This window comes from Pterocles gutturalis, unplaced genomic scaffold (assembly GCF_000699245.1).
Source record: "Pterocles gutturalis isolate BGI_N339 unplaced genomic scaffold, ASM69924v1 scaffold29567, whole genome shotgun sequence".
In the NCBI taxonomy this organism is placed as follows: domain Eukaryota; kingdom Metazoa; phylum Chordata; class Aves; order Pterocliformes; family Pteroclidae; genus Pterocles; species Pterocles gutturalis.
This window is the reverse complement of record NW_010116376.1, coordinates 17,895-45,133: the sequence shown is the minus strand read 5'-3', so window position 1 is coordinate 45,133 and position 27,239 is coordinate 17,895. Positions and strand designations below refer to the sequence as shown.

Below are 27,239 nucleotides of genomic sequence, written 5' to 3'. Positions count from 1 at the left end.
GGGTGCGGGGCCGCCCCGTCCCTCCCTAGAAGCGGGAAGGCCGAGAGGGCGGGTGGCTCCGAGCTTCAGCCCGCCCCCCGGGGAGATCGGGCTTGCAGGGCGACCTTGGGTGAACCCAGCCTGCCCCTGCCTCGGTTTCCCCGCTCGGCCGAGGGGCGCAGCGGTGGTGCCTGCTGCACGGGGCTGCTGTGGGCATGGAGTGCCCCGGGGGCTTCGGTGTGGCCGGCTGTGGCAGCCAGGTAAGGGTACGTGGAGCGAGGGTGCAGAAGTGGTGTGCAAGGCCTGCTTAACAGGAGAGGGATGTTCACTTGCTCGTGTTGCTTTCTATCCAGTCCGGAGAGTTGGATCTGCTAACATGTGAACAGGCTGCTTTGCTGGTAAATGTGATCTGTCACTGCTAGCTCCATGACTTGCTGGGTTTCAGTGAAGCGTACCTGCAGTATTTCTTTTAGAGGGTCTTTATGGGCTGTTATGGTTCACAGTCGATTTGTTAATCAGGTGTCTAAGATGAAGTGTCATGCTCATTCAGAAGTTAGTACTGCTTAGGAAATAAAACATGTTCCACAACTCTCCTTTAAATGGCAAGAACCTGTAATCTATAGACTTGTAGTTATGCTTTTTTCTCCTCCGTTTGATGGAAATACTTGTTTGTTTCCTTCAGTGTAAGCGATATTCTAATTCTGAGACGAAGCCTGTGTCTGCGCATCACTTCAGGAATGGTCCCTCTGTGTCTATATGGAAACTCCCCTACCTCAGTAGGAGTCTGTACAAACCTGTGGTTCAGTGAGAATCATGCTTGTCAGATGAGTTTTATCATGCCTCTTGCAAGTCTACCAAAAAGTTTCTCAATGGGAAGTTACACCTGATTTTAGCTTTGATTTCCTAAGGAAGTAAGATCTACGTGATTGTATACAGTCAGTTTAACTTTTTTTTTTTTGATTGGTTTGAAAGCGAGAGGTCTAAAAAATAAGATTAAGTTTGTAATTCGTGCAAATAGCAAGTTAGAGATGGCCTGCTAAGGGAGAAGCTACACTGTAGTTTTACTGTAAAAAAAAAAAAAAAGCTAGACCACTGCTTAGGTTTACAGGGCTGAAAAATACCTTTAGTGGAAATTATTTCTGTGCAATATTACAGATAGTTCATCTTTCTTTTATTAATACCTCCCATTCCACTCTAAATGTTTGCTATTTAATGTAGTATCTTTCATACTGGAATTAACAAGTTCTTTTTCTTTTTACCAGAGTTTTTTGCTATTTCTTCTCACTGGAGTATCCTGCATATCTCCCAATAATTTGGAAATAAAAGCACCAAGCTAGATGGCAAAATTAATGGTTTGACTTGTTTTGGGGTTTTTAGGGATATGATTGTGTGACTATGAAAAAAAAAAAAAGTGACTGAAGGGAACTGACTATTAGCTCTATCCCAGCCAAAACCAGCACAGCAGGCTTGAAAAAGCAGAGGTGTTTTAACTTTTTTACATCAGTGAGTTTCAAATCCTAGATCTCTCAGTCCAGGTCCTCTTCAGAACTCTAACGTTGTGTGGGTTTGATCCTTTTTTTAAAAGTAGACAAAAGTTTTAGTCTTTTTTTAATTACTGCTGCTGCTTAAAGATATATGTCAAATGATGACATTTGATGATTCTTTTCTGAATAGAATTTAAAACTGTGTGTATTTGTTAAATACATCTAGGCATGTTCTCATCTTGTTAGAGTCCCTGTTAGAGTACCTTGAGTTCGTCCCTGTTCTAAAAGGCTTGAGAAAATAAAACAGGTTCTCTTTATTTTCATTTAATCTCACTTTTTGTAGAGGAAAACCTGCTTTGGAAATATGAAATGACATATGTACCCAAGAGTAATATCATGCTAATTTCATTATGAATATGTGCTTTGTTGATGTGTTCTTTGCTAGTTCTCTGTGCATTCACAAGTCCTGCTTAACCAAATACATAATTGAGCAGGGAAAATCTTTGAGTCAAGTTTCAATAGTCATAAACATGTTTAAATGTGAACATGTTTAAGCATATAACATCTTATATAAATAATAATTAGTGTAGTACATGATATGACAATTATGGAATTAATGTAGTGTTTAGATTTTTGTAAATATGCATCATCTTAGTTTTTGCTATGCAGGAAAGATTTTTTTTTTTGGTGCCTCTGCTGCTTTTGGTTTCAGTTTACTTAGTGAGTGTCTAGAGAGAATTCATCTTTTTTTAAATGCAGGAAGTGTCTTTCTTCCTCCTCACACCAGTGTATTCATACACTTTAAGGTAAAAGCCACTAATTCTTAAAAATAGAACGTGCAATTGAGGGACAAGAGGAGAGAATTCCTGAAGTATGTAGGCATATATTTCATTTCCAGTGTCAGTCTTTATTTCTGGTACTGTGGGCTAATGAATTGATATTGATTTTTAAACAAAGGAGGTATGTTTTAAACTTTTTCTGAAGTATGCAGGATATTTAAGGTAGGTAGGAGTTTTATAGAGAAGCAGTGCTGCAAGGTTTTCTGTTATTAATCAAATTCTGATTTGTACATGGAAGGAGAGGGATGATATTTGCTATCAGGGTCTGCAACAAATAATTTAGGATATGGTATTTACCTTTTTTAAAAATACTGCCCCCCCCCAAAAAAAAAAAAAAGTGCTGTAAGCTTTGCTAAATAGCTGGTTCCCAGAGGCAGCAGCAATGAGTAAATCACGTGTTTGAAGTGACTTTTGTCACCTTAAATACTTTGACCTTAACATTTGCTGGATTAACTTCCTGTATTTGCAGGCAGTGCCTGACAGCCTCATGAGGTTGTATTGCCCACTATTCATGTTAATAGGAATACGTGTGGTGTATCTGGTTGGTTAGCAGAAAGTCAGCAAATACAGTGTAAAGATAATACTTTGTAATGAAGCAACACTTCAGTGGCTATGCTAGCTGGTGAGATGTTTCTTCAGGAAAGTAACCTCATAAAAGAAATAGAAAAATTATACAATCAAATAATGTTGAGATCCGGGATTCATGCTTGGCAATGTAACATGTGACCAAATAACACTTTAAATTGCTACTTTTTAATAGTTCCACCTTCTTATGACTCGGAGTGACAGGACTTATTGACAACAAATTAACTTGCTGGTTGCAAAATTGCATTATAAATTAAATATTACCATAATGTTCTGTCTTGCAAATACTCTTATGAATGAATCTCTTAAAGGAAGCATTAACTACTTTTTACTTTTAATAGGTTGAGCCTGCTTCCCTGTATTATGCAAACTGCTGAATGGAGGAAAGGGGCGGAAGTCAGTCTTTGCCATTTCTGTTACCATCCTGCATGGTTCTTTACCCATGTTTTACAGGATGGTGAAGAATTAGGAGAAGCTGCAGTTGTTTAGCTGAGTAGAACTAAATGGGTGACTTCCCTCTGGACTGTCACTTTGGTGTCTTAGCTAAGAGGGGTGACCTGCTTCTTTTGAAGCAACTTGTATTTCCTTAGAACAGAGGTATGTGTGTTTTAAGAGAAACTTCTAGTTAGTGAAGCAGAAGTTTTGACTTTTTTTTTTTTGTAGTCTCGTGGCTTGAAAAGGATATTCACAGTATGTATCTGTTCAAGGCTTTTAATTAAAAAGCAACACTGTTTGCATCCATCCAAATAGCTTTAAAAACATGCTCTGTGTTCACATACTTTACCTTTGAGAGTCATGCTTATCTTGTGTAGTATGTCAACAGTGGGACTGTACCAGAGGCGAGTTACAGCGGTGATGTTTTAGCATAAATTTGAACTGATGTACCAGTTGGCTGCTTGATAGAGAGAGTCATACTTTTTTTCATGTTCAGTCCTTGTATGCCATAATCTCAAAGCTGTGGCCTAAGTAACTAAATAACACAAAATTTAAGTGTCTCAAAAACTGTAAGGTATAGTATCTCAGTTTGAGACCCGGTGGAGATTTGGTCTTGGTGAGCCTTGCATCAACCAGTGGGATCACAAGCAGAAGATAATGGAACCTGTATTTGTGTTTGGTGGTTGTTGCATAAATGTTTGGCAGCAATTAGTATGCATGGTTTGTTTTTCAATCTGGTGTTCTCTGAGGATGGTAGCAGGACTTTTGCTGTCTTGACCAAAGTAGAGTTCCAGGGGTGAGGCTAGTTTTTCATCTCTCCTTCATAGAGGCCACACCCTTACTGCCTTTGGTGGACCCCTATTTGGACTTGATACTTCCTTGATAAGCATTACACCAAAGAAATTGGTGAAATGAGGAGATTAGAATGACAAGTTAACACCCCCTCTCCACTTCCGTTAGGAGCTGAGTGCAGAGGAGGCACAAGAGCTATCTGTAATGTGTTGCCAAGCTTGCGTGGTGCTGAGAGATGCCAGACTTGTCCAGGCAGCCAGGCTCTGGCACTACTTGTGTACTCCTGCTCTGGTATGCTCTGTGGGACCCAGGTTGGAGCAGCTGCAGTTCGGCAAGCTTGGTGTGTTAGAGGGTGGTGGAGTGTCTCTTAAAGGAGCTGAACTTCTAAAATGGGCTGCACGTCAAAATACTTCAGGAAATGCTACTATAGTTGTAGGTGAGTGTTTCTTTTGCATTATGGTTAGTCATGTGTTTGAGCTGATTACCTTAATGCTAAAAATATTTTGATTTTACTGTACTGTATTTTTTATTAAAAGGTATCAAAAACTTTTACAAAGCTAGATAATACTGATAAGGTCTATCACTGCTTCAGAATTTCTGTTTCCAATACAGTGTTTCATCTTTCATATTTGTATAGCCATATTCAGATGATTACTTTTTATTTCATGGTGAAATCTCATACCCCACTCTTGGTGATGAATATTGTGGTTTAATATGGGTATATAGCCTATTTTCTTTTTAGAAAGTCCGAAGTATACTAGCGTACACTGGCTGCAGTAGCAGCACGTAGATGCGTTTCAGCTGTTGTAGCAAAACTTGCCTATTGTGGACCATAGCAATATATACTACCGGTCCACACAACCTACAAGTTCCGTGGGAGTTCAGGGGCACACAGCAGCTCTTAAGAGAGTGTGTCACTTCTGTTAAATACTGGTATTTCTTGGTTGCAAAGGTTGTAAGGTTGGTAATAAATACTCCATTTGCATGATTCCTATGATATGAATATGATATTGAAAGAAGGATGTTTGTAAATACTTTTTTAAAATTTGGCTAATGTAGTTATATTAAGAATTTCAGTCACAGAAGAAAATGATTCTTAGTTGAACTTACATGTTTGAAATTGTGTGAGAGCATCTATAATAGGTAAAACATTTGCAGTTTTCTTTAGGGTAGTGTGCTCAGTATTTTTTCTTCTACTCCTGTCTTATGTCAGTTACTGAAAAAAAAAAAGTGGAAAATGTTTTTTAAGCACCTGCTAGAGGTGACTTCATGATGTCTTTCATCAGGCCAAACGTGAGAGTTGTAAAGTATTTTTCATAATTTATAATTAATTTCTTAAATATTTTTCAGTTCTATACACTACACTTTGGTTAATTCAGTAGCTTACCATCTTTGTTGATACTCAGTGTGCCTTGAAGTCTGTTTTTCTTATTGAAAATGGATGACAGTTGTAAAAAAGCATCTCTTTGGCTCTGGTCATCTGACAGATCAAGATTTCTTTATGTTGAGTGGAAGCAATAGTGTTAGCCATGCTTATAGTCACATTTGTCATTTGCATTTTTTTAGGCACATGTGGCTTAATGCTAATTAATAAGTATACTAAAGATGAATGTTGAAGCACATCTGACTTAAATTATTTTCATTCTTTTTAGACAAATATTACAGATTCTGTATTTCTTTTTGTTGCTGTTCATGTAATGTTTGTACAATTTTTTTTGGTAGACTGCTGAACTCCTGCCTTGGTGGTAGCTGGTGGGGGGAGATTGAGGAAAGAGAACTGGAAGTCCAGCACTTTAGTGCTGTTTAGTGCTGTTGGAATTACTTCCCTTCTGCTGCTAGCTATGTGTTATTAAGCAAATCCCATCTCCACTGTGGTCTTGTTTCTTCTGTAAATTGTACTATCTTAAAACTACATAGATTCAGTTATGTTGGGGAAACATTGTTTTCTTTTCTCTTATTGCTGGGCAGTAATCATCCGATAAATGTATTTGTGATCCTTTTTCATGCTGTACTTTGTGCTCTGCTCGTACTCTGCGCACAGTGAAAGTTGGTGCCTGTGTACCTTAGAGGAGAGTGAGTGGATTTTATATAGATGACATTGCTCTGTGTATGCACATGAACAAATCTATACATCAGAGTTTAATCTCAAAGTCCTGTGATACAAGCTGTGAAAATATTGGTCACATTTGTCACAATACTTTTAACTGAGTTTGGTTAATGACATCACAGTGAATGAAGAATTATTCTTTAATAGAATATATTTCTGGATTTCTGCTGTTGGTACGTAGTGGAAGCATCACCTCCGAACAGGAAAATAGTTACTGTCTCATATTGTTTGGATAAATTTATTCTTTTTTTTTTTTCCTTCTGAATGGTAGTAAAGTTTTATTGACACATTTCATAACATTAACTCATTAATCCTAATTGTACATAAATCCACATAATTATTATAATTGTTTGTTGAAATAGCAATCTTGTTTCATGAAACAGGTAGAGTGCCCTATTTAACTTTTTTCTTTAAATGCAAAAAATTGTGTACAAACTGTTAGTGCTGTAGAGGTTTACTGGCACAACTGTGTCGGTCCAGGATCACGCCATTTCACAGCCCTGGTAAAGAATTGGGCCTTTGGTGCTGGATGGGTTCTCTGTGGTTTGACATCTTTTAAAACAAACCTGAATGTACTCTTAAGGTAATGAGATCAGGGTTTCCTTTGTGAGAGCTCTGATCTATGTTGGAGATCAGCCTAAATCAGCTGCATTGGATTTGTTTGTTCTTAATAGAGTTTTTAGAACAAAGAAATTAAGTATTAAATCTTCACAGCACTAAAAATGTCCGCTGTGCCGAATTAGTAACTTTTTGGAAGTTGTCTGCTTATATGCTTATTCCTGTCACTTTTTCCCCTGAAATTGGCTATGCTTTTAGGTGTTGAAAATATTTGGACTATATTTTAGTCATGTGTCGCTTGTTAATTATGTCTTCCCTGAAAATGAACAATTTATAGAAAAGCTTATCAAACTCCAGCAGTTCTGCACAGCCAGGACAAAGATGTCATTCTATCTGTGGCTTCTTTTGAGTGTTGTTGGTTTTTTTTTTCGTATTGGGGGTGGGAGGGGAAGGAGAAGCCTTGCTAGAATCTCCCAGAAGAAGGAAATGGATATTTGTAATGAGCTGGATGAATGGAATTGTAAAACTCTATTGCATCACTGGGGAGGAAAAGAACAGAGAACAGTGTGTCTATGGACTTTCTGCTTTTGTAGTTTGCCTAACATCCTAAGTATTTTCTTTTGTGGTTTTGGTTTTTTTTGGGTGTTGTTTTTTTTTTTTTGTGGTATGGAAAATATGATTTAGTTTGGGAAGTCATACGATTTAGTTTTAGGTAGTCCTGTGAGGAGCAGGGAGTTGGACTCAATGATCTTTATGGGTCCCTTCCAACTTCAGATGCTCTGTGATTCTATTCTATGATTCTATGTTTCCTTTAGTTGCCAACTTGTGACTAACTGAATGGCCATCCTTGAATGAATTGTTTTTAAGTTGCATTGAGTTTCAGATTGGTATGGAGCATAGCACAAAAACTGAAATGCAATGTTTTGCATTATAGGTACAAGAACTGTAGAAGTCCACTTTAGAATTTGGAAGAAAAGTTTCTGCAGCTCTGGAAGGATATGGTATGTTTATGTTTTCATTTATATTGTGTATATACTAATAATAAGAACAAATATGTTTCTCTTCCCTCATTTGAAAAAGAAAGTTGAAAATAAATTCGGGAAGAAACATACACATTAATTCTTCCCGTATTTTTTTGATGGTGTCTATTACTTAGGCATAGTTCTTTAGAAAACTGATCTACTTGTTTTTTCTTGGAGAAAATAAATACTGATGGTACAACATTGGTGAATTCCCTTTTAATTTGTTTTACAAGCTCAGTATTACACTGCTACCATCCATCTATTTCTTCGTGGATTGGATAAGATTCAGTGCTGTTTCTTAAAGTTTTTTTCCTTGCTGCTGAGCATGTTTATAGTGAGACTTGCACAGTTTTTCAGGTATGACTTGCAAAATAAGTTCAGAATGACTAGAAAACTTAAGCAGACATCCATGTGAGTCAAATTTGCATGTTGGAATGTTAGGAAATAAAGAAATGTAACTTTCAGTTAGCAGTGCTAACATCAGCCTGTGGCACATGGTGTCTCTTCTTGTCTAAGCTCTTAAATGTCCAGCCAGCTTAAAAATATGTACATGCATTACAGCAAGGCTGGAACCTTAACTTGTACTTATTTTAATTTCCATTTTCTAACGTTATTCTGGTGTAGTCCAATGGAGATACCTGGTAGTATGGAATAGCTGCACTACTCTATAGCCTCCTAAGTTCTATAGTTCTGCAGCTATACACAGAGAATTTCTGAAACTTTTTAAATTGCTGTATTCAGAAAAACAATTATTGTTTAAATTAATTTTTCTGCCATATTAAATAGGTCTGTTAGTGCTTATATAAAATGGTATATAGTTACTTCAGCTACTTCTGAGCTATGTGTATACTTTCTTTTATCAACCACTTAAAATGTGGGGAAGAACTCAGTAACTTCTTATACAAGTTTTGTAACCTGTATGTTTATGTCTAGACTTTTATTTTTAAGATACTTAATGTAAGAACATGTTTAAAGTTTTGAAATGTCAACCTTGCAGAAGAGTTGTTGGGTGTCTTTTCTTTTTCTGTTTCGTAGGAAGCTATAGACAGGAGTTAAAATTATTAATTCTAAGCTGAAACTTTAAATATAGCGTGTGCTAGTTAAAAACGGTAGATCTCTTAAAAAGCCATAATGTTACGTTATCACAATCCAGATGTTCCTGAGAGAATTGTATAGAATGGTCCTTTACTCTAGCAGGCATCTGGCAGGTAGTCTATATTCATTTTTTGCACCCACAGCACCACTGGGACCACCCACCTGCTTCTTGCTCTCCACTTTCAATACCAGTTGTGTGTATGATTGCTCTTCTTCAAACCTAAGCTCTTATTTCTTTATTGCCATTGTTTCTGCTGGCTGCTTTTTTGGAATGTTTTAACTGCTTGCTGCTGTATGTATGCGTAGTCTTTAAAGGTGTGTGTTTCACAAATTGATGAACAAGAATTCTCTAATCCTCAAAAACTTGAGTAATGAATACTAATGGGACATCAGAAAAGCTGAATATTATGCTACAGAATTGAGCGATTGCTTGGTCTTCGTATGAACTACATATAAACAAACATGCTAGTGGCACCAGAGAACTTGGTGAACAGATAGGTACTTGAGATGGAAGGCTGTGTGGAAGATGGGTAGCAAAATAACAAAGCATAAGCAAGAGGACAGATGGAATAAAAGTTTAAATATTAAAGCTGAAGTGAAGCTATAAAACTTACCTGTTTGGAAAATAACATGATACCTAGCTAGTAAAAGGAGAGCTGCTAGAAGAAATTTAAATAGATTGGATTTCACCTCCTAGTATAGGGGAGGCTTTCCATTCATAACTGTATATCGTTTTGGAGGGAGCCTGAAGTAGCAGGCATAACTGATAAGCAAATGATTCTGCTGCAAAAAATCAGGAATGTGTGTAGTGGAAGTAAAATTGCTATGGTGTAAGTGAAAAATGCAGAATCTAAAATAATTTCAAGTCTTTCCCTCTTTTACAAAGGCGAATAAAGTACATCTATGATCTCAAACCAAAAAGTAATGTTGAAGGGAAAATCTAGTGTCCAGAGTTGTGGGGGCAGTTGTAGAAAATGACAGTAAATGCACAGGCCTTTAGCTTAGGGACGGGCAGAGAGAATGGGAGCAAACATGAGCCAGCAGTGTGCCCAGGTGGCCGAGAAGGCCAATGGCATCCTGGCCTGCATCAGAAATGGCATGGCCAGCAGGACTAGGGAAGTGATGGTGCCCCTGTACTTGGCACTGGTGAGGCCGCACCTTGAATCCTGTGTTCAGTTTTGGGCCCCTCACCACAAGAAGGACATTGAGGTGCTGGAGCAGGTCCAGAGAAGGGCAATGAAGCTGGTGAAGGGTCTGGAGCACAGGTCTTATGAGGAGCGGCTGAGGGAGCTGGGGTGGTTTGGTCTAGAGAAGAGGAATCTGAGAGGAGACCTTACCACTCTCTACAACTACCTGAAAGGAGGTTGCAGTGAGGTGGGTGCTGGCCTCTTCTCTAAAGTAACGAGTGATAGGACAAGAGGAAACGGCCTCAAGTTGCACCAGAGGAGGTTTAGGCTAGATATTAGAAAAAATTTCTCCACTGAAAGAGTGATCAGGCATTGGAACAGGCTGCTCAGGGAAGTGGTGGAGTCACCATCCCTGGAGGGGTTCAAGAAACATGTAGGTGTGGTGCTTAGGGACATGGTTTAGTGAGTTAGGTGGTGTTGGGTTGGACTTAATGATCCTCGAGGTCTTTTCCAACGTTAATGATTCTATGATTTTTATGATTCTAAACACTAGACCTTTTTCTGTTACTATGTGGTTTGTGGAGTACTGACATCAAGGCAAAGTAAGTATACAGATACTATAGGATGAAGCTTTTATATAAATCTATAGTTGATCTCTGCATATTGAGATGCACCAAATTCTACCTTTGTTGAACTCAGTAACTTGTGTTTTTACCCAAGTGTAGATTCCAGAATGGTACCAACTTTAATTTGAAGATAGTAGCAAATTGAGATCCCCACCCCAAATAATTTATTCAGATATTAATTGTCCTTACTGTCCTGCATGCTTTTCTTCCTACTCTAATTGGAATTTGTTAGCTTTTAATTTCTAGTTATGTGGAAGTTTTATATGCTTTCTTTTAATTAGAGGATCTTTTTTTATGTATTCTTTCTGTGCTGTGAGAGGACTTAAGTTTCTTCCAGTGTCGATATTGATTAGCTTGATTAACTTTGAAGTCTTTTTATTATCTAATCACAAGGCACTTTCTCCTATCTTCTTGCTGTCTTTGTGGCTCTTTTCTGCTACTTCTGGAATACTTTTGAAGAATATTGAATAACTGGACAACTGGGCTCAAGTTTTGAACATGTCTGAAGTACTTTGTGCGGATGAACAGACACCTTTCCAGGAGCTCTTCATGAGTCATATCTGTTGTTTGTCCTGTAATACTGGGAGCATGTGTGTGTTTGCTCATCAGTTGTGACTACCTTAGTAATTTTAGATTGTCATTTTCCAGGATAGAACTCAATTCTTTTGGTCTTCTAACTATGTGATTTTGTGTGTGTTGTTATTAGTTGAATGGTTTGGTTTACCAGACAGTGGAAAAAAATCCATATAGATACCTTATTACTCGTTTTTTGCAGCTCCATTAGGACTTATGTAGTCAGGTTTTATTAGTGGCTGTTTTATTTTACACTGATATTTTGACCTGCTATTAGTTGCATGGAGAAAACGTCTGCAATCTTACGTCTTTTCATGTTTTCTGTGTTGGAAGTAGCATGCAGGCAACAAAAGCAATTGATGTTTCCAGCCTTACCAGGAAATTAAGTCTTGAGCATGCCTATTACATTTTTTTTTTCTGCGAGTTACTGTTAAGGTTGAACTTAGGGATTTGGTGGATATTCTACAATTTCCTCCAGGCCACTTGATGAATCAGTCTGAAGTTATAAAAGTTGCCTGTTAGTTGGCCGTTCCTTTTTTTGAAGTAGTAAGATAGCTAGGGTAGTTCTGAGGGCATCTTTTAATGTGTAGATGATGACTGTCTGTTTCATCATGGTACTCGAAGTTATTCTGGAAATGCTTCAAATTTTAGAAGATCATTCATTCTATCTTAAAAAAAAAATTGGATCAAAGGTGGCTTGGGTGGAGACTTAAATTCTTCTGTAAAGGAAATATAAATCCTTAAAAATGCCACCTCCCAGGGTACCCATCATTCAGTAAGGTCAATAAGAAATCAGTTTAAATAAGAAAGTGTTCCTTCACTCAAGGATCTTCGTAGACCTCAGATACTGGGTGTCAGCTGCCAGATAGCTGTGCTGTCAGAGAAACTGAGCACCTGGACATCAAATAGCATAAGGAAAGTAATAGGTACAGGCCATGTAACTGGCAACTTTCAATTAAATTATTTGTAACTGGAAGTTTTTTTTGGCTTTTATTTTTGATTGATAGCAAATAGGTACTTATGTTCTCCATGGCATGGCTTTAGGTTCTGTGTTTTGAAATTGGGGGCTGCCTCTTGGCTCATGTTTGTGATTCTAGACTTTGAAGATTAAATGAAACATGCAAGTAGAAGATCTCATCAGGTGATGCAACAAAGTTAGGTTTTAGCCCCTTATTCCGCACCTGAACTTCGTTTCTGATTTTTTGTTCTTTCACTGACTTATAATTTATTTCCTCCCTCTTTTTCAGTCAATAGAAACATTATTTTCAGAAAATCTGCACTTTTGTCACCTTGGAGAAATGGGTGTAGTCTCAAATTACTGCATAAACGTTATTGATCCTGTTCCCTCTCAACGAGTGCTACTCTGTGCCATACAGGGTTCTTCAGATGCATGGTTTGAAGGCATGGATTTTATGTATTGTCTTGCTAATTATAACAAGTTGTTACAGTCCTGGTTGATTCTACCTCTTGTAAATAGTCACTAGGCAGATGTAGATGTGTCTGTACTGGAGCCTGCTCAGTCCCAAGTTACCTATCGTAGCCATCTCGGGTTTCTCGGACATATTCCGCAGGCACAGACTGTGTTTGATACCTTCAGCTGCTCTGTGTGTCTGTGAAAGCCTAAGCTGTATGCCATGCTAATCATGACAGTGAAGACCGGAGTAACTGTGCTCTAAGCATAAATGTTTGTTTGAGGCTGCTGTTGCAGGGTCCTGCATTCTAGAAGGTAAGTTATATCCAGAGATACTTTGTAAAGGAATCCCTGTGACAGAAAAGCAGCTAGTTTAGGTCCAGTTTCCTGTTCTTCATAATAGCCTTTTCCAAGATGTTAGTCTGTTCGTCAGTCTGGTTTCCCTTTCCTGATCAAGTGGCGTCCTTTGACTCTCTTACGATTTTTTTTTCCCTTTGGATCCAGCAGTCAAAATGTCCTTTGTTCAAACTAAACTCAGAATAAGGAATCTTTGATGGCAGTCTCCTTCACCACCCACACCCCGTGTTTCAACATGCTGGACTCTTTGCCAGCAGACAGTACCCTGCTGATGCATGAATGAGTAACGTTTTAGGAAAAGGAATTCTTTTGTCTGTGTTAGGGAATCCTTGTCAGTCCTATTCTGTCCCACAGGAGTAGCAGCAAGGATAGGTAAGGAAGGTAGGATGAGAAGGAGATAGAAGGGAAGATGATTCATTAACATTTAGTGTATCTGGATTGTTGAAAAATAGCATGAGATTTTTAAGTTCCACAGTACAGTATAATGTAGTTTTAAGCTATCTTGTAACAGTTTAGAAGTGCTGCAACTACCTTATTCAAAACTCTGATCCATGATAAATTCAATTCGTAGATACAAATTTCACTACAAAACTTAGATGGGTTAACTTCAGCTCTGTGAGATTCATGCCAGATCGGATACTGTGTCTCTTCACAGAGCTGCTCTAGATACTATGTTCAGTGGTGGTAAATCTGACTAATGGCGCTGGATCTGTGTCACGCTTGGGCACAAGCTTGTCTTGGCCATGATTGTGGAGCTGCTATCACAGTGCATAGTCTTTAACATTCCAAAATCTGATGGTTTTTTAATCCAGCACCAAACACTTCATGTGTTCCTTCACTCTTGACAATCACGTTCATGCCTTCTATCCTCCCGTTTTACTTAGGTTGCTGTCAGCCTGTTCTAATGTGCTTCCCTCTGAATGGAAGACTACTGTAATTAGCTTTTGCCCATGGTCTGGGTGATAGAGGACACAGGTTTAGGTAGGGAGCGATTGACTCAGCGCACTCCAGAATGTGACCTGGTACTTCAGCAGTTGTACAGCATGCTGGTTTCCCAAACAGCGAAGCATTAGAGTTTACACCACTGACCTCTTTGACCAGCATGCTAAAAGTCACTTGGGCAAAGGGCTAGAAGGGGTTTTAATTTCTAAATGCATTTTTACAGAGTCATTTCACATCAGAAAGCAGGAAGAATTTAGATTTAACTACAGAAGGAAGCACTACCTTAGTATCTGTGTCTTTAAAGCTAAGGCTTGCCTGAAAGTGGGCATTGTCAGGTATTAATCAGAATGCCATAAGCAGTGTTTTAAGGCTTCTTAGCTTTGCATCAGCATCTTGGGTTTTGCTTTTTGCTGTTCTGTAAAGCTGATGGTCAGCAAGCATTAATTTGAAAATCTTTACCCTGTTTGTCATTTAATGTTGACAGATGAGGAACCTTTCCAGCTGACTTTTATTCATTGTACTGTGTTCCTGGCATTGCCTCAGTTAAACTTGGACAATTTACAGCTGTAAACTGTAGGAACTAGAGAACCTCTGTTTTGTTTCAGAGGTTTTTGGTAGCCTCTTCTTTTTTACTTCCCTTATGCAAGCTGCACTTATGTTTAGATGAGAAGACTCAAGTATTACTGATATTAAAAAATTAAATGGCACTTTTCCTACCTCAAGGAATGTACCTGATAAAACTAATGAGCATCATTCCATTTTGTTGCATTGCAGAGGTTGTAGCATAATGGCAAATTGTAGTAGAATGGCAAAAGTGAGCAGTTTTTCTGACAAGCTTGGAAAATCACGGGCTTTGCTAACTGATCAGTGGTTTCCTATCTCTGACAACTCAACAGATACAAATTAGCATTGAGAAGGTTTGATTGCTCATCAAAACTGAGACCTTACTGAAAGACTTGTTGGACTGAAGCACAAAATCCTTCTTTACTGAAACATTTAAAGCTGTCTGATATGCTCTCTCAGTATTTGCACCAGATCGTTATGACTGCAGGTGTTGCAGAGAGCTGCGGGTGTGCCCTTAATGGCTCACTAGCCTTTATGCACCTAGCTTCTGCGTGGGGCTTGTTGCTGCATGGCAACCTGCAAGTTTCATCTAGGTTAGAGCCACAGAAATAAACTTCTCAGATGCTGTACAGAGATCTCTCTTCATAGCTACTGTCTGTTTAGAGAAAGTCAGATAACTTTTTATTTACTAAAAAAAGTAATAACATTTCTATTTTAATCAAGACTTTATTAACAAGAAGTGAATAATGCTGTTTGGAATCTGACTCTACATCAGAGGCCTTTTTTTTCTTTACTGTCTTTGTTCAGTGCATCTGGGAGCTTGTGTGGGAGAGAGAATGGGGTGAATTGAGTGTTGAGGGTTGTGTTTGGAAATATTTTCAGTTAACTTTAGTTCAGAGTAGATAATAGCAGTAGGTAAGACACTAACTCGTTCCTTTTCAGCCATGGAAGTAATCAGCTGGGGTGGTCCCAGGGCGCTCTGGGCACGAGTATTGCTGAGTGATCATTGGCTGCCACCCGCGTGACAAAGTAAAGGACCAACCCTTCAATTTATACCAGTGGAGCCAGATCACGGGAAACAATTGACAGGTAAAATACCCTTTTGAAAATTTAAGGGAGAGGAGAAGAGTACATGTGGTGTAAATGGAGCAAGGAACCTAAAAAACTGGCCACAGATAGGAAAGGGTGCTCCTCTGAAACTTGCATATCTTTAGCTTACTTCATTTTGGGGAGAGGCATACAGCAAAGCATGAGATACATGTTGCTCCCCTGGAAATACAGAGCTTCGTTAGGAACCAGTATTAATGGAGTTGTAGCAGGGAAACAACTAATGGAATTTTATTGTAGGTAGAAATTATAGTTCATATTTACGCAGGTGCTTCCAAGTCTTGAATGCTTGGTGTCTTGACATTGGGTACTTTCCACTGGCCCAAGAAATGGGATTTGGTTTTATTGGTTTTTAGAGAGGCTAAAAATAAGTGGATGAATTTTCAGGTTCACCAGCTGAGTGTACTGTAGTGAGTTACTCTAGAAGTCTTAGAATGCCATTCAAAAATGAACTAATTTCTGTGCAGTAGGTCTTAATCATGCAGATAAAACAATATTTAGCATCAGTATTTTTCTTCTGTTTTGTGGTTTTTATTTAGCAGACTGGCTGAAAATAATTTGTAAGGACTTTTAACTAAATTGTTTTTACTTATTTAGAGTTGTTAAGCTTATGCTTAGCCCAGCGTGATACAGGACTGGTGTGCCAAGTCATTTTTAATCAGTGACTCAAAATTGTGATCACCCTGATGTCACCGAATGGCCACAGCTTGTAAAAGGTAAGCATAAAGTGTATCGTGTTGTTTCTCTGGATCAATTTTAGTATGATGTTTATTTTTAAAGTATTTCATTTGTATGACTTGAAGTTAATTTTATGAATAGTATTAAGTGTATTGTTTGTTTAAGATAAGTCAGCTGGCAGAGTTGACTTACCTTTTGCTTAGAGTGATTTCAAAGCTCACTTAGCTTGTCCCTGCCTGCTCTTTAAAATAGGAGCACTGTGGTGCTGCTCTGTGGTATTCCTCTTAAGAGCAATACTCTCACTTAAAAGTCTCTAGTGGTTTTTACTGTCATACTGAAATTCTGTATAAATTGTTTAGCATACTTATTTAAGTATGGAAATGTTAATTTTTTTGAAGTATTTGTCCAGGAGGCTTGATGATGTTAAAATTTGTAGGCTTGCGTACTATTCTTTTTCTGTCCTAGAGAGATACAGTGGAGGTAAAAGGAGACAAATGGAGAAGTTGCTCCCTGTGTTTGTTGGAAGTGAGCCACCATTTGAATTTGCTAGCTCATACTGCAGTATTCAGATTAGTTGGTGTCTTGTGATCAGTATCTACGATCTAATTCAAAGCTAAAATTTGTAAGAGCATTTGCTCTGAGATTTTCTCTGAACAGAACTCTTGTTTCAGATTTTAAGCATGATGAAAGGATGTCTTGCCATGCTATATAGTTGTTTTTCAGTACTGTTGCCTGCTCAGAGGAATAACAAGACATCTGATTTGTAAACAATTGGGTATTGCAGAATAAACAGCTTCTCAACAAACAACTACAGTTCCTGTAATTAGGTTAATCTTACACATTGTTTTAATGAGAACTGAAAGCTCATTTTATTTGGCGCTTACATTGTCATTTGAAACCTTTTAAAATCTGGTTAAAAACTGTGTTAGTAGTTCTGCAAATCATACTTATGGTAGGTCTACTCATGTTATAGAAAACAATAAACTCAAGGCATTTGAGCCCTGCTTTCTGTAGACCCACTTACCTTAAATGACCGAAGCTCTTTTGACTCAGCTAGATTTTATTTTTTCTGAACTTTCCTGAAACTTTGTCTTCTCTTATATTTTTTTTGTTTGTCTTATAGAAGAAACCTTTTAGCAGTATAGCATGCACGGAACTGCACTGTCCATTCAAAGCTCAGATAAAACACAAATTAAGAGGATAGGAAAAGATTTTGGATATACTGATAGCTGTGTTTACATGTCTTTAATGCAAATCACCAGGCTACCTTTTTTATCTGCTAAGTTTAGATGCCAGTCTGCTATTTTTCTGTAATTTTTCTTACTGCTGTGTATTTTAAAGGCTCAAAGTGATTAATACTCTTGATATTTTTGTTTTAACACCACCATTTCACTTGTATTTTCATAGCATCTTAAAGCACTACTCTTACTCAAAGCTTCATTGTGTTGCATTTCCTATGACTGAAACAAAGATGGCAGCTGCCTCAAACTTCTGAGCTCTGAGCTATGAGTTTCTGAAGTCATGGATGTGAGTAGAGGAGCTAGCCAGTGTGAATGTAAATATTCTTCTTTCCACTGCTCCTCAGGTTGTATGACTTCTAGCACTTGATGTGTTTAAGTGAATATTTAGAAAAAAAAATAAAATCGAGGTTCTCTCTCTGCTAAGTATTTAGTGACTTGTTTTTTGTCAGTGGAGTTGAAGGGAAGTGAAATTTTGATTTGTTTTGTTGTTGAGCATTATTTTTGTTAGGGCTGAACTTTAATGAGTAAGGGAAACATCATCTGCAGGGAACAGAGTCCAAATTTTGAGATTGGTCAGTTTTTATGTTATTTTCCAGCTAGAGGGTATTTATATGAGCATAAGTTTAAAGTTAGTTGGATGTAAGTTCAGAATTCTGTCCCTGGTGTCAGTTGAATTTTATAACCTAGTGAAATATAAACAAATAACTTCCTGTGTTCTGCATCATCTGTCACTGCATAGTATCCAACTAGCCTAGGAACTTTTAAGTTGTCTGCCAGAAATGCTTTCTAGGCACTGGGTCTTTTAACATAGAACAGTTTGGTAAAATCGAGAAAGTTGCTGGGATCTGCTTTGTCAGTAAAGGAACTAAGATTTTTAGTAGAGAATTTGGAGAACAGTCCAGGCTTATTAGGAGGGACCATCCAGTAAAGTAGCACAATGAAATATAGAAAAAAAGGAAATGTTTCAGGCTACAGGTGGAGATTTCCAATAGCGTTTAGATTATAGGTAGTCATGTAGCAGAACTAGAGAAATTTAGTAATTCCATTCCTATAAACAAAGATTTCCTGGTGGAGCTATGGCAAAGTGTGCTTAGCTGTGCTAACTGAAGTTCCCAAGCCAACTTTGTTGGAACCTGCAAAGTGAGTTCTATTTGCAGATTTTAGCTCACTTCTGTTTTGAGAAAGCTCTGTCATGAAAGACATTTTTGTTCATGTAAGCTACAGAGTTTTACTGTAATGGCTGTACTCTATTTCCACTCCTCATGCAAGACATCCAGCGTGACAGTTCTGGTCAACTGTACCAAAATGTATACCCAAGAGAAGGCTGGATAAGGTTCTTCAGGATATGATTTCAAGGCAGCTTAAGGTGATTGAAGTTAAAACTGCTGCATTTTTACTGCCTTGTCTCCCCCCTCATCTGACTACAAACTCACTCACTGGGTAGGGGGAAGTCCCAAAGGGAGGAAAAAAATAGTCTGGCTAAAAAAAACTTAAATGTTAACTTCTTGAATCAGTGCTGGCATAAGATGGCAATAAGGAGGAGCTAAACAGCTATAATTTAGCCTACTTAAGTTAATATGGAGCTATACCCCTTAAATTACTCTGTAAATTAAGTCAAGGGGGTTGGCAAGCAGAACACGGGTGCTTCTTATGTGTTCAGAAATGCCAGGCAATAACACCTAATTCTCAATATCACTGGCTGACATGTTGGCTAGAAGGCAGAAACAGAAAGCTACCTTAATGCTTCTGCTCTGTGAGATTATGTCCATAACTTCAAGTAGAGAGAGACATGAAATTTGTTTTGAGATTCTGTTGAGATCTGCTTTTGAGCAGCTGCTTCTTAGAGTCCAAGGGTGCAGAGAATCTGTTCATAACAGTTGATCACTGATAAACTTTGAGTATACGCTTTGGTTACAAAGTTGTTAAGAAGAACTAGCCCAGGTGCACTATGCAACCTGAAGATCTGAAGTACTGCCAGCAGAACTCTCCTCTAATGGTTGCTGTTGTGTAAGCTGTGGGGAAAAAGTGCTGTCCTCCTTAGAGAAATGTGGCTTAACTATATTTTTGGGTTTTATGTTATAACCTGTCTTCTAGTGTTTGATCAAACAAATTAAATGTGCAAGTGCATAAAAGTTGATGCTTTTAGTGGCAATAATACATTACTATCACTTTCCACTTTTTCGAGCTCTTCATGTTGTAATGACTTACAAAACCTTAAGCATTGTTATTTTATCTGTATTTGCAGATCACCAGGAGAACCTCACTCTGAAAACATTGAAACTAGCCGAATGTAAGTAAATGAGTGGATGAGTTTGGTGTATCTTGTTTTAAAAATGTTTTGAACTTATGTAATAGTTACTCTTACACACACTTAAAAAAAAAGACAGCAAAAGCTGAGTAGAACTCTGGAATTGCCTTAGAAAATTTCAAGTTAGTATTTTGCTATGGAAAAATAATATTAAGCCTCTGTAGAAACTGTGATGATTGTTTTTTTCCTTAGGGAGTGGGGGATGGGCTGAAGGGTAAGTTCAGAGGTTTAATTTAACCTGAACCAGTAGATGGTAGCATAGTACAGTGTCATAAATCTTCAGGCTTATCTTCAGAATTGATAGTAGGAGTGTAATTTCTGCCTGCTATTCACTAACATCTTGCATGTGTTTGAAGACACTTCAGTACTAAGGCACAATACCTGCTAGTATCTGTTGTGACAGATGGATTGCTGAACTAAGAAGAAAAAAAAAAGTTTGACAATTTGGCAAACTTATATATTAGTTACTTCTAGAAACAGAAAACTAGCTTTGTTTCACAAAACAGTATTTGTGTAGCATCTTGCTCACTGTTTTGGAATCTTCTTTTGGTCTGTCTTCATTAGCCTAGAAGCCAAGATTAATAAGAATCAAGATTATGATAGGCTGAAATGTTCATTTCGGTTTCAAATTGAAACAAGTTGCAGGAATGAGAGGACCATTTAAAAAAAAAGTTGAGACTTTATTCTTCCGTGAGTTAGCAAACAAAGATTCTTTTCTAGCTATTCAAACTGTTCTGTCATAGAACTCAAATAGGGAAACCACAAATGCTGCTTTTCTGGCTTACAGCACAAGTTCAAAAATAATAGAGGGAGCGTAGCCTAGTGGTTATGGTACTGTCTGAGGCTTCAGAAGATCTGGGTTCCTTTCTCTTCTGCCACAAACAACTTGCCTGAGCTTAAACTGTTGCCTCCACGCCCTTCCCCCAAGTGGTCTAGCATTTTACACACTGTGGGCTGAATGCCAGTTTCAGGATGTTTTGCAGGCTAGGGACCTAGTGTGAATTGCTCAAGGACTTCTCTGTTGTAGCTGCCCAACTTGAGAAGGAGCAAGGCTGAGGTGAGCCCCTCCACATTGGACTGCATACCTAAGCTTAAAAGTGATGAGAAGGAAACAAGGAATGCTTTTCCCATGCGTTTTTAGCACTTGACTGCAGTGAAGTCTTTTCTTGCACTAGGAGGAGCATTTCTTCTAGGAGAGCAAATTTGCTTTTCCCACTCTCATGCCATCTCTTACAGAAGTGCTGTCTAGCTGCTTTCTTAAGAACACAGGTTGCAGGGATCCAGACCTGAGAGGTGACTGCGCGTTGCTGTGTGGACTTGTTTTAGAGACAGAGGTTGCAGGACAAAAACCCTGTCGTAGTCTCTTCTCCAGCTCCAGTAGCAGCCCCTGCTTTGTTATGTTTTATTGTTCCTGCAGCAAGTGGAGTTGGGTTCTTTTGTTTCCCTGGCCTAGCCAATAAGGGGAAATCAGACTGGCTGTGGTCAACTCTGGATATTGTCAGTGGGACTACTGCTTTTTACACGTTGTAAGGAGAGATGTGTCGGAAACAAGGACCTTCACTGGTGTGAAACAAAGACTCTGTAAGGACCTACGATAAATCAGAAGGAAAAGGCAGTACAACTGTTTTTCCTTCTAGCAGTTTGACAGTTCTCTTTGTGTGTGTTTTATCCTTCTTAAAACTGAACCTGAAAAAATTATTGACAATAACAAGCTTTTCTGCGTGAAAGCTGAATTTTATTTTCTTTTGGTGCTGAGTGATGATCAGAGTTGCCCTGACTATGTAGATGTATCTGTCTAAAATAGATGCAAGCCAGTAAAGCTGTAGGGATTCACGTATTTGTTTGAGTAGTAGTTATAGAGTATTAATGCATGGTATACTTGCAAAACTAATTTTTTTTTAAAACTGTGTCACAATATGATGTGTACATCACTTATTACAGAGAATTTCTGCAATCTTGCTGCATAGTTGCTCCTGACAAATAAGATGGAATGGCAGGCTGGGTAATGCAGTATGACCTGCGAGCCTACTGTATAGCTAAAATAGTTACCATGTTATTTACATGCCTATCATTCATTAGTAAATGCAGGAACTTATGCAAGTCTTTTGTTATTTGCACAATGAATGGTTGTTTTTTTTCTGGTTGGTTAATATAATTGCTTTATTTGTTCATGTGTTTTGCATTGCACAGCTTTATACCAAGAGCATAGTCACATATGTTTCATATGTGTGAATTAAAAAAAATTTTAAAAAATTTGCTAACTCTTTCGGACTCTTATGCAGCAAATTCTTCCCTGGATAACATCTTTGTGCTAGCTCAGATTTAGGAGTCTTTTTTCCTTAGCATTCGTTCAAGCCTTTGAATGAATTAAGATCAGTCTGCTCCTGTCACAGGTCAGCATTAATTTTTGACTTCAATTAGTGTAATTTTCTTAAAACTTTATCACTAGATTGCATAATTTTTCATTTAATTGTTTACTTTAACAATAACTTCTTATCAGTTCATGTATTTTCACTTTGTATTGTATGTTGACACATATCAAGGAAAAGGTTTGGGTATTCTGATACAGTGGTTGTCTGTGCATTCACCTTTCCTTCTTTCTGTTTTTGAGGTTGGGATGCTTTGCAATTCCGACACTTCTCTCTCTTTTTAAAGTCGTTGAACACCCCCACATTTAAAGTGTTGTTACAGTTATGTTTGATGTATAGTCATCTCACATCGGAGTATATTTGGTACCTGGTTTGTTTCCCTTGAAAGAATGGTAAAATAAAAATGCTGCGGCAACCTCAAAATATGCCAGAAAAACAAATTACAGCTACTGCAAATATATACAGTAACTGTGTTAGTGTTTCATGGTACATACTTTCACTTGCCATCCTGGTGCTTTCTAGACATAGAATACCTTAAATTACTTTCCTTAGAGCCGAAAACATGGGTGGGTTTGCGTAGCATAACTGTGGGACACGCTGATCATGGCCTCTGTATCAAACCTTGCCACGCACAGGTATTTTTGTGGCACTGGCTTCGTCTTTTATTGCCATTCTTGGAAGGAAAAGATGTAAGAAGTGTCTTCATATACACTTGCAGCCTTGCACTTTGTTATACTGTGATCTGTCCAGGATGAATTAAAAAACTTCTCAGAGCCTCTTACCATGCATCATTTAGCCAGGCCATGATTCCCTTGAGGAAACTTCATCAGTTAATAAGACTGCATTGACTCTACTCAAGAGACTCTACTTAAATTTAGCAACTACTTAAGTTACAATTAAGTGTCTGTTTTACTGTTGCTTCTAAGAGCAAAAGTGCAGTAAGATAACTTGACTGAATTTTATAATAGTTTGAAAGAAAAGAAATTCAGATTTTGCACTAGAAAATATAACTGAAGCAAATGTATTATAGACCTTGGTTCCCATGGAGCTTAGAGGATGCTGTAAATTTACCAGTTAAAAATAAACAAAAAGCTTAGAGGAGCTGTCTAATCCACAAATGCTAGCCTGTTCTTAAATTGTAAATGCAGGTGTTGATGAGTCTTATGATCCATGTTATTTGCACTTGGTTTCTGCATGATCGTGGTCATCCTTCTAGGACAGTCTCACGCAGAATGAAGGCATATTAGAAGAATGCTACCATGGAAACCTAACTTTAAAAAAGTGTTCTGGAGTTTTAAAGAACTTGAAAACAGAGTTGTGTGATTGTCCCTTTCCTCTACCTGGCCTCTTTTCTTCAAGTGGTACAAGGAGAGCACAAGGCTCATCAGCATTTAGGTCTCTTCTCTGCAGGTTGATCTTGCATGCTGCAGTGGTCTGTCCTCTATCAGTGAGATAGTTTGTCTCTTATATCATGCTTTCTACTGAAACACTCCAGTGGTCCAGAAGTAGACAATTGGAATCAGTGTCTCCAAGTTACTGTCTATATCTTTTGATATCTCACTGTGCAGTAATATCTCCTTTCTTTGGTTGGGCTGCTGATCAGAATACAGTTATAAATTTCATACCTGACAAATTTAAGCTTGTTTAGTAGAGTACAACGTAAAGTTTAATTGTACTTGCATGAGTGCCAGGGCTTCTTTAACCAAGGGAAGACAACATGGAAGGTACTATTTCATAAAATATTATTTTTTTTTTCCTGAATGTAAAAGACAGATTCCTGCAAGTATGTGAAGTTACTGTCATTTCATTTCTTTGCAATAAAGACAAAGTTGGTCTTACTGTGGCCTCACAGCCAGTACAGAATATGAGAGTTTTAAACTCTCTACTTGATAATCTAAAACAAAATTTGAAGACCTTTTAAGATGTTTTGTGTGGTTAAAAGTGATTATTCTTTGGAAATTTAACAGCTGATAACAATTGCATAATTTTCTTTAAAATATTAAGAATAACAGATTTCTTCAAAGAGAGTAAGATGTTTTAAGTTTATAGTCAGTCCTAAACTTACTAATAAGTTTATTCCAGTAGTAATTCAAGTTACTTTTTCTTCATAGTTGAGTAAATCTATGAAGGCTATGTTTCTCCCTGCCTTTTCAAAAGGCACTGATACTGTACATGACGATAGTATTTAAAACACAGCTAAGTATGCCTCCAGTCATTACAATTTACATATGTGGATTGCTTACAGTAATTGCCTAATAGTTTCCTCATAATCAGTTATTTAATTGCGTCAGGCCTGTAAAGTTGGGGTGGAGGGGGAATTGAGGATTTTTCCTGAAATAGCTTGGGTTAAAAAGCCAGGATATAGTTGATGCATTATTCATCTCTCTCCTTTTTTTTTTTTTTTTTTGGCTAATTGAATGTTGTAGGGATCACATAGGTGACAGGGCACTGCATGTCTTCTTAAGAAGGACAGATAGGAACCAGCATATGAAACCAGTTGGTCTGTGGAATGACATTATCACTGTAGAGTCCTGAAGCTAATAACCTGAAGAGGAGAGAGCAGTAATGAAGCATGCCTTTCTGATACGACTGTAGTAAAGTAATTTGGCCGTGAGACAGGAGAAGAGATACATGCTGACCGTGTTCTTGAACTCCTCTCTGTAGCTGTCTTTCTGCATTGCTCCATAAAGCCAGAAGGACTCTTCTGTTCTCAGGTTCGCCCTTCCTGAGGAAGTGCCGTACCTGACTTTGTCAGTACATGATGTTCCTGGAGGCACAGTGGATCTAGAATATGTGGTGGGGAGGGAGGTCCCTTGGGTGAAGTCAGCATGGTCCAAGGAAGTTCACAGTCTGCAGTTATTATGGCCCACCACACTGCAAAGAACAAGGTTTGGAAAATGTGAGCTCCCATGTGCATGTGTTTGCAGACGAACACTGGGGTGCCAGCGGCTGAGGCAGGCAAAAGGTGTTATAACACTGCTGGAACAGAGGGCTCTGCTCCAGTGCTGGGTGGAACGTTTTGCAGTTTGGTGTGCAGGCCACTTCAAAAGGGTCTCTGTGGGCAGTGCTTTTACTGGAAGCTTGTCTTCTCTAGCACTGCTGTTAGAATAATCTAACTAAACAGAAGCAGGAAACCAACATTCCAGGTTTGAAAATGAAACTCTCAGAAAGTAGTATTTAACTTCACAAATATGTCCATCCATAACCCACACTTTTTTTTTAATATTTTTTGATCTGCTGGTCGTCGTATTTCCAAAGTGTAGTATAATTGTTGTAGGTGTACAAGTCTCTTTATGTTCCTGTCTGTTAAGGCATATACTGATAGTTGTTTTGTTATTAGTACTAAAGAACTTGTTCCTTTTTTTTCCAGACCAAAATAAAATCTAAATTTTCCTCTAGTTTCCATGCACATTAGTACTTTTGTTGGGGTTTTTTGCTTTAAGAAAGAAAACAGCACTTCTTGGCACTTCTGAATTCCTAATAATTTTGTTAAAACAGGCTAATGTAAATTTCTACTTACTAAAATTGTCCATCTTGGAGCAGTGTAAGACTTCTGTGTAGAAATAATACAGAAGTTGTACCAAGCAGAAACCATTCAGAATTATGTCGGTTCATACAGATATTTCCAGACAAGTATGAAACTTTCATACATATTTCTAGAATTTAGGTAAACTTGAAGCAAAAATGACGCATGTATGCAGATTTTTTTTTTTTTAATTCAGGCAGGTTTTGAAACTTGGATGAAAATTCTTTGCTTTGTAGGTGAACTTTAAAGAGTTACATGCTTCAGTTTTTTTCTAAAATTTCTTAAATCTTTAAACTTCTGTTTTTCTCTGTTGCAAAAGTTTCCTTTATGTAGCATTTATCTGTATTTAGTTGAGATATTTGAGAAATGCAAATTAGATGTTGTTACATGGAACTTTTGAACCAATGCACTCAATCAGTTGTTTTGTGTAGGTTTTAGACATTCAGAAGTTACTTTATGACCCAAAATGCAGCCCAGTGCACCTTTGCCTGAGTATCTAGAAAGGCAGAGGCTCAGTGGTCCACATTTATAGTGATATTCTGCAGCTTTGGCAGCATTTAAATTACAAATATGAAGTACTTATTATCTGGCTTTTTATTCATTAAAGAACAATTAAAAAGCCTAAAGGCATTCTTTTTTCTTTAGGTACTACAAAAGTAAGTCAGTGAATACTAATTTCTTTTTAAACAGAAAAATGTGAAATTGTTGAACTTTGGGGAGGAAAATTATGTGTATTTTAGGTGCCTCTCCTCCTCACTGAAGTAGTGCATCTTGCTTGAGGAGGTTGTACAAAGCCCACTGTGTGGGAAGTTACCCTTAAGGCATAAAGATATGCCTCCAATATGTCTCTGAAATGTTTACAGCTGCAGCCACACCGGTGCAGTTCTGTACTTGGATGTACAACAGTGCGAGTCTTTGCAAGCATACATGCAAGTTAGTCACTGCAGCCTTAGCTGCTAACGTACAGTAAGCATGTCACTGAGTTTGTAAGAGACCAGTTACTCTTCACTATGTCCCTGTATAGGAACTTAAAGGGAGCTGCGCTCTTCACTGTAGCTCGAGCTAAGAATAGAGAGGGGTTTTGTGTTACCTCACTTGATGAACCAGTTTTAATGCCTCAGGCTAAGAACTTAAGTTTTCTGCATACTAAATGAGCAGGGGAATGTAGAAGGAGATCAAGTTTTCACCTCTGGACATCATAGAAGGTATGCTACTTTTTTTCTGAATAATATATAAAATGGGGGTTGTTGGCAGTGGACAGTGACAATAATCCGTCACGTACCCCAGTGGGAATGTGGTGTGGAATATCTTACTGTTCTGTAAAATCACATTGGCTTACTTGGAACTGCATTCTCTGTAAGTGCTTTCATGGATGGACCTCAGAAAGGGTACCTCTTGTGGAAGGCTTGGTAAACTCTGTTCTACCTTCTTAGCTGTGTACCCTCACTTGTAAGTCTCCACCTTTTTTATTTGCGTAAATAATTTATCTGAGTCCGTGTCAAAAGTCTTTGGAA

The 27,239-nt window shown here is 38.0% G+C and overlaps 1 protein-coding gene across 1 annotated transcript in view; it reads left to right on the top strand.

Annotated features, from left to right (window-relative positions):
- Positions 1 to 7,711: 7,711 nt before the first annotated feature.
- UBE3A (ubiquitin protein ligase E3A) overlaps positions 7,712 to 27,239 on the top strand; it is a gene marked incomplete at its 3' end in the record, with an annotated part of 36,159 nt that continues 16,631 nt past the window's right edge. Inside the window, exons 1-4 of the mRNA XM_010075495.1 lie at positions 7,712 to 7,780; positions 15,439 to 15,585; positions 16,201 to 16,319; positions 19,768 to 19,812. Of these exons, the coding sequence (XP_010073797.1) occupies positions 16,300 to 16,319; positions 19,768 to 19,812 (65 nt within the window). The remainder of the gene's footprint in view (positions 7,781 to 15,438; positions 15,586 to 16,200; positions 16,320 to 19,767; positions 19,813 to 27,239) is intronic.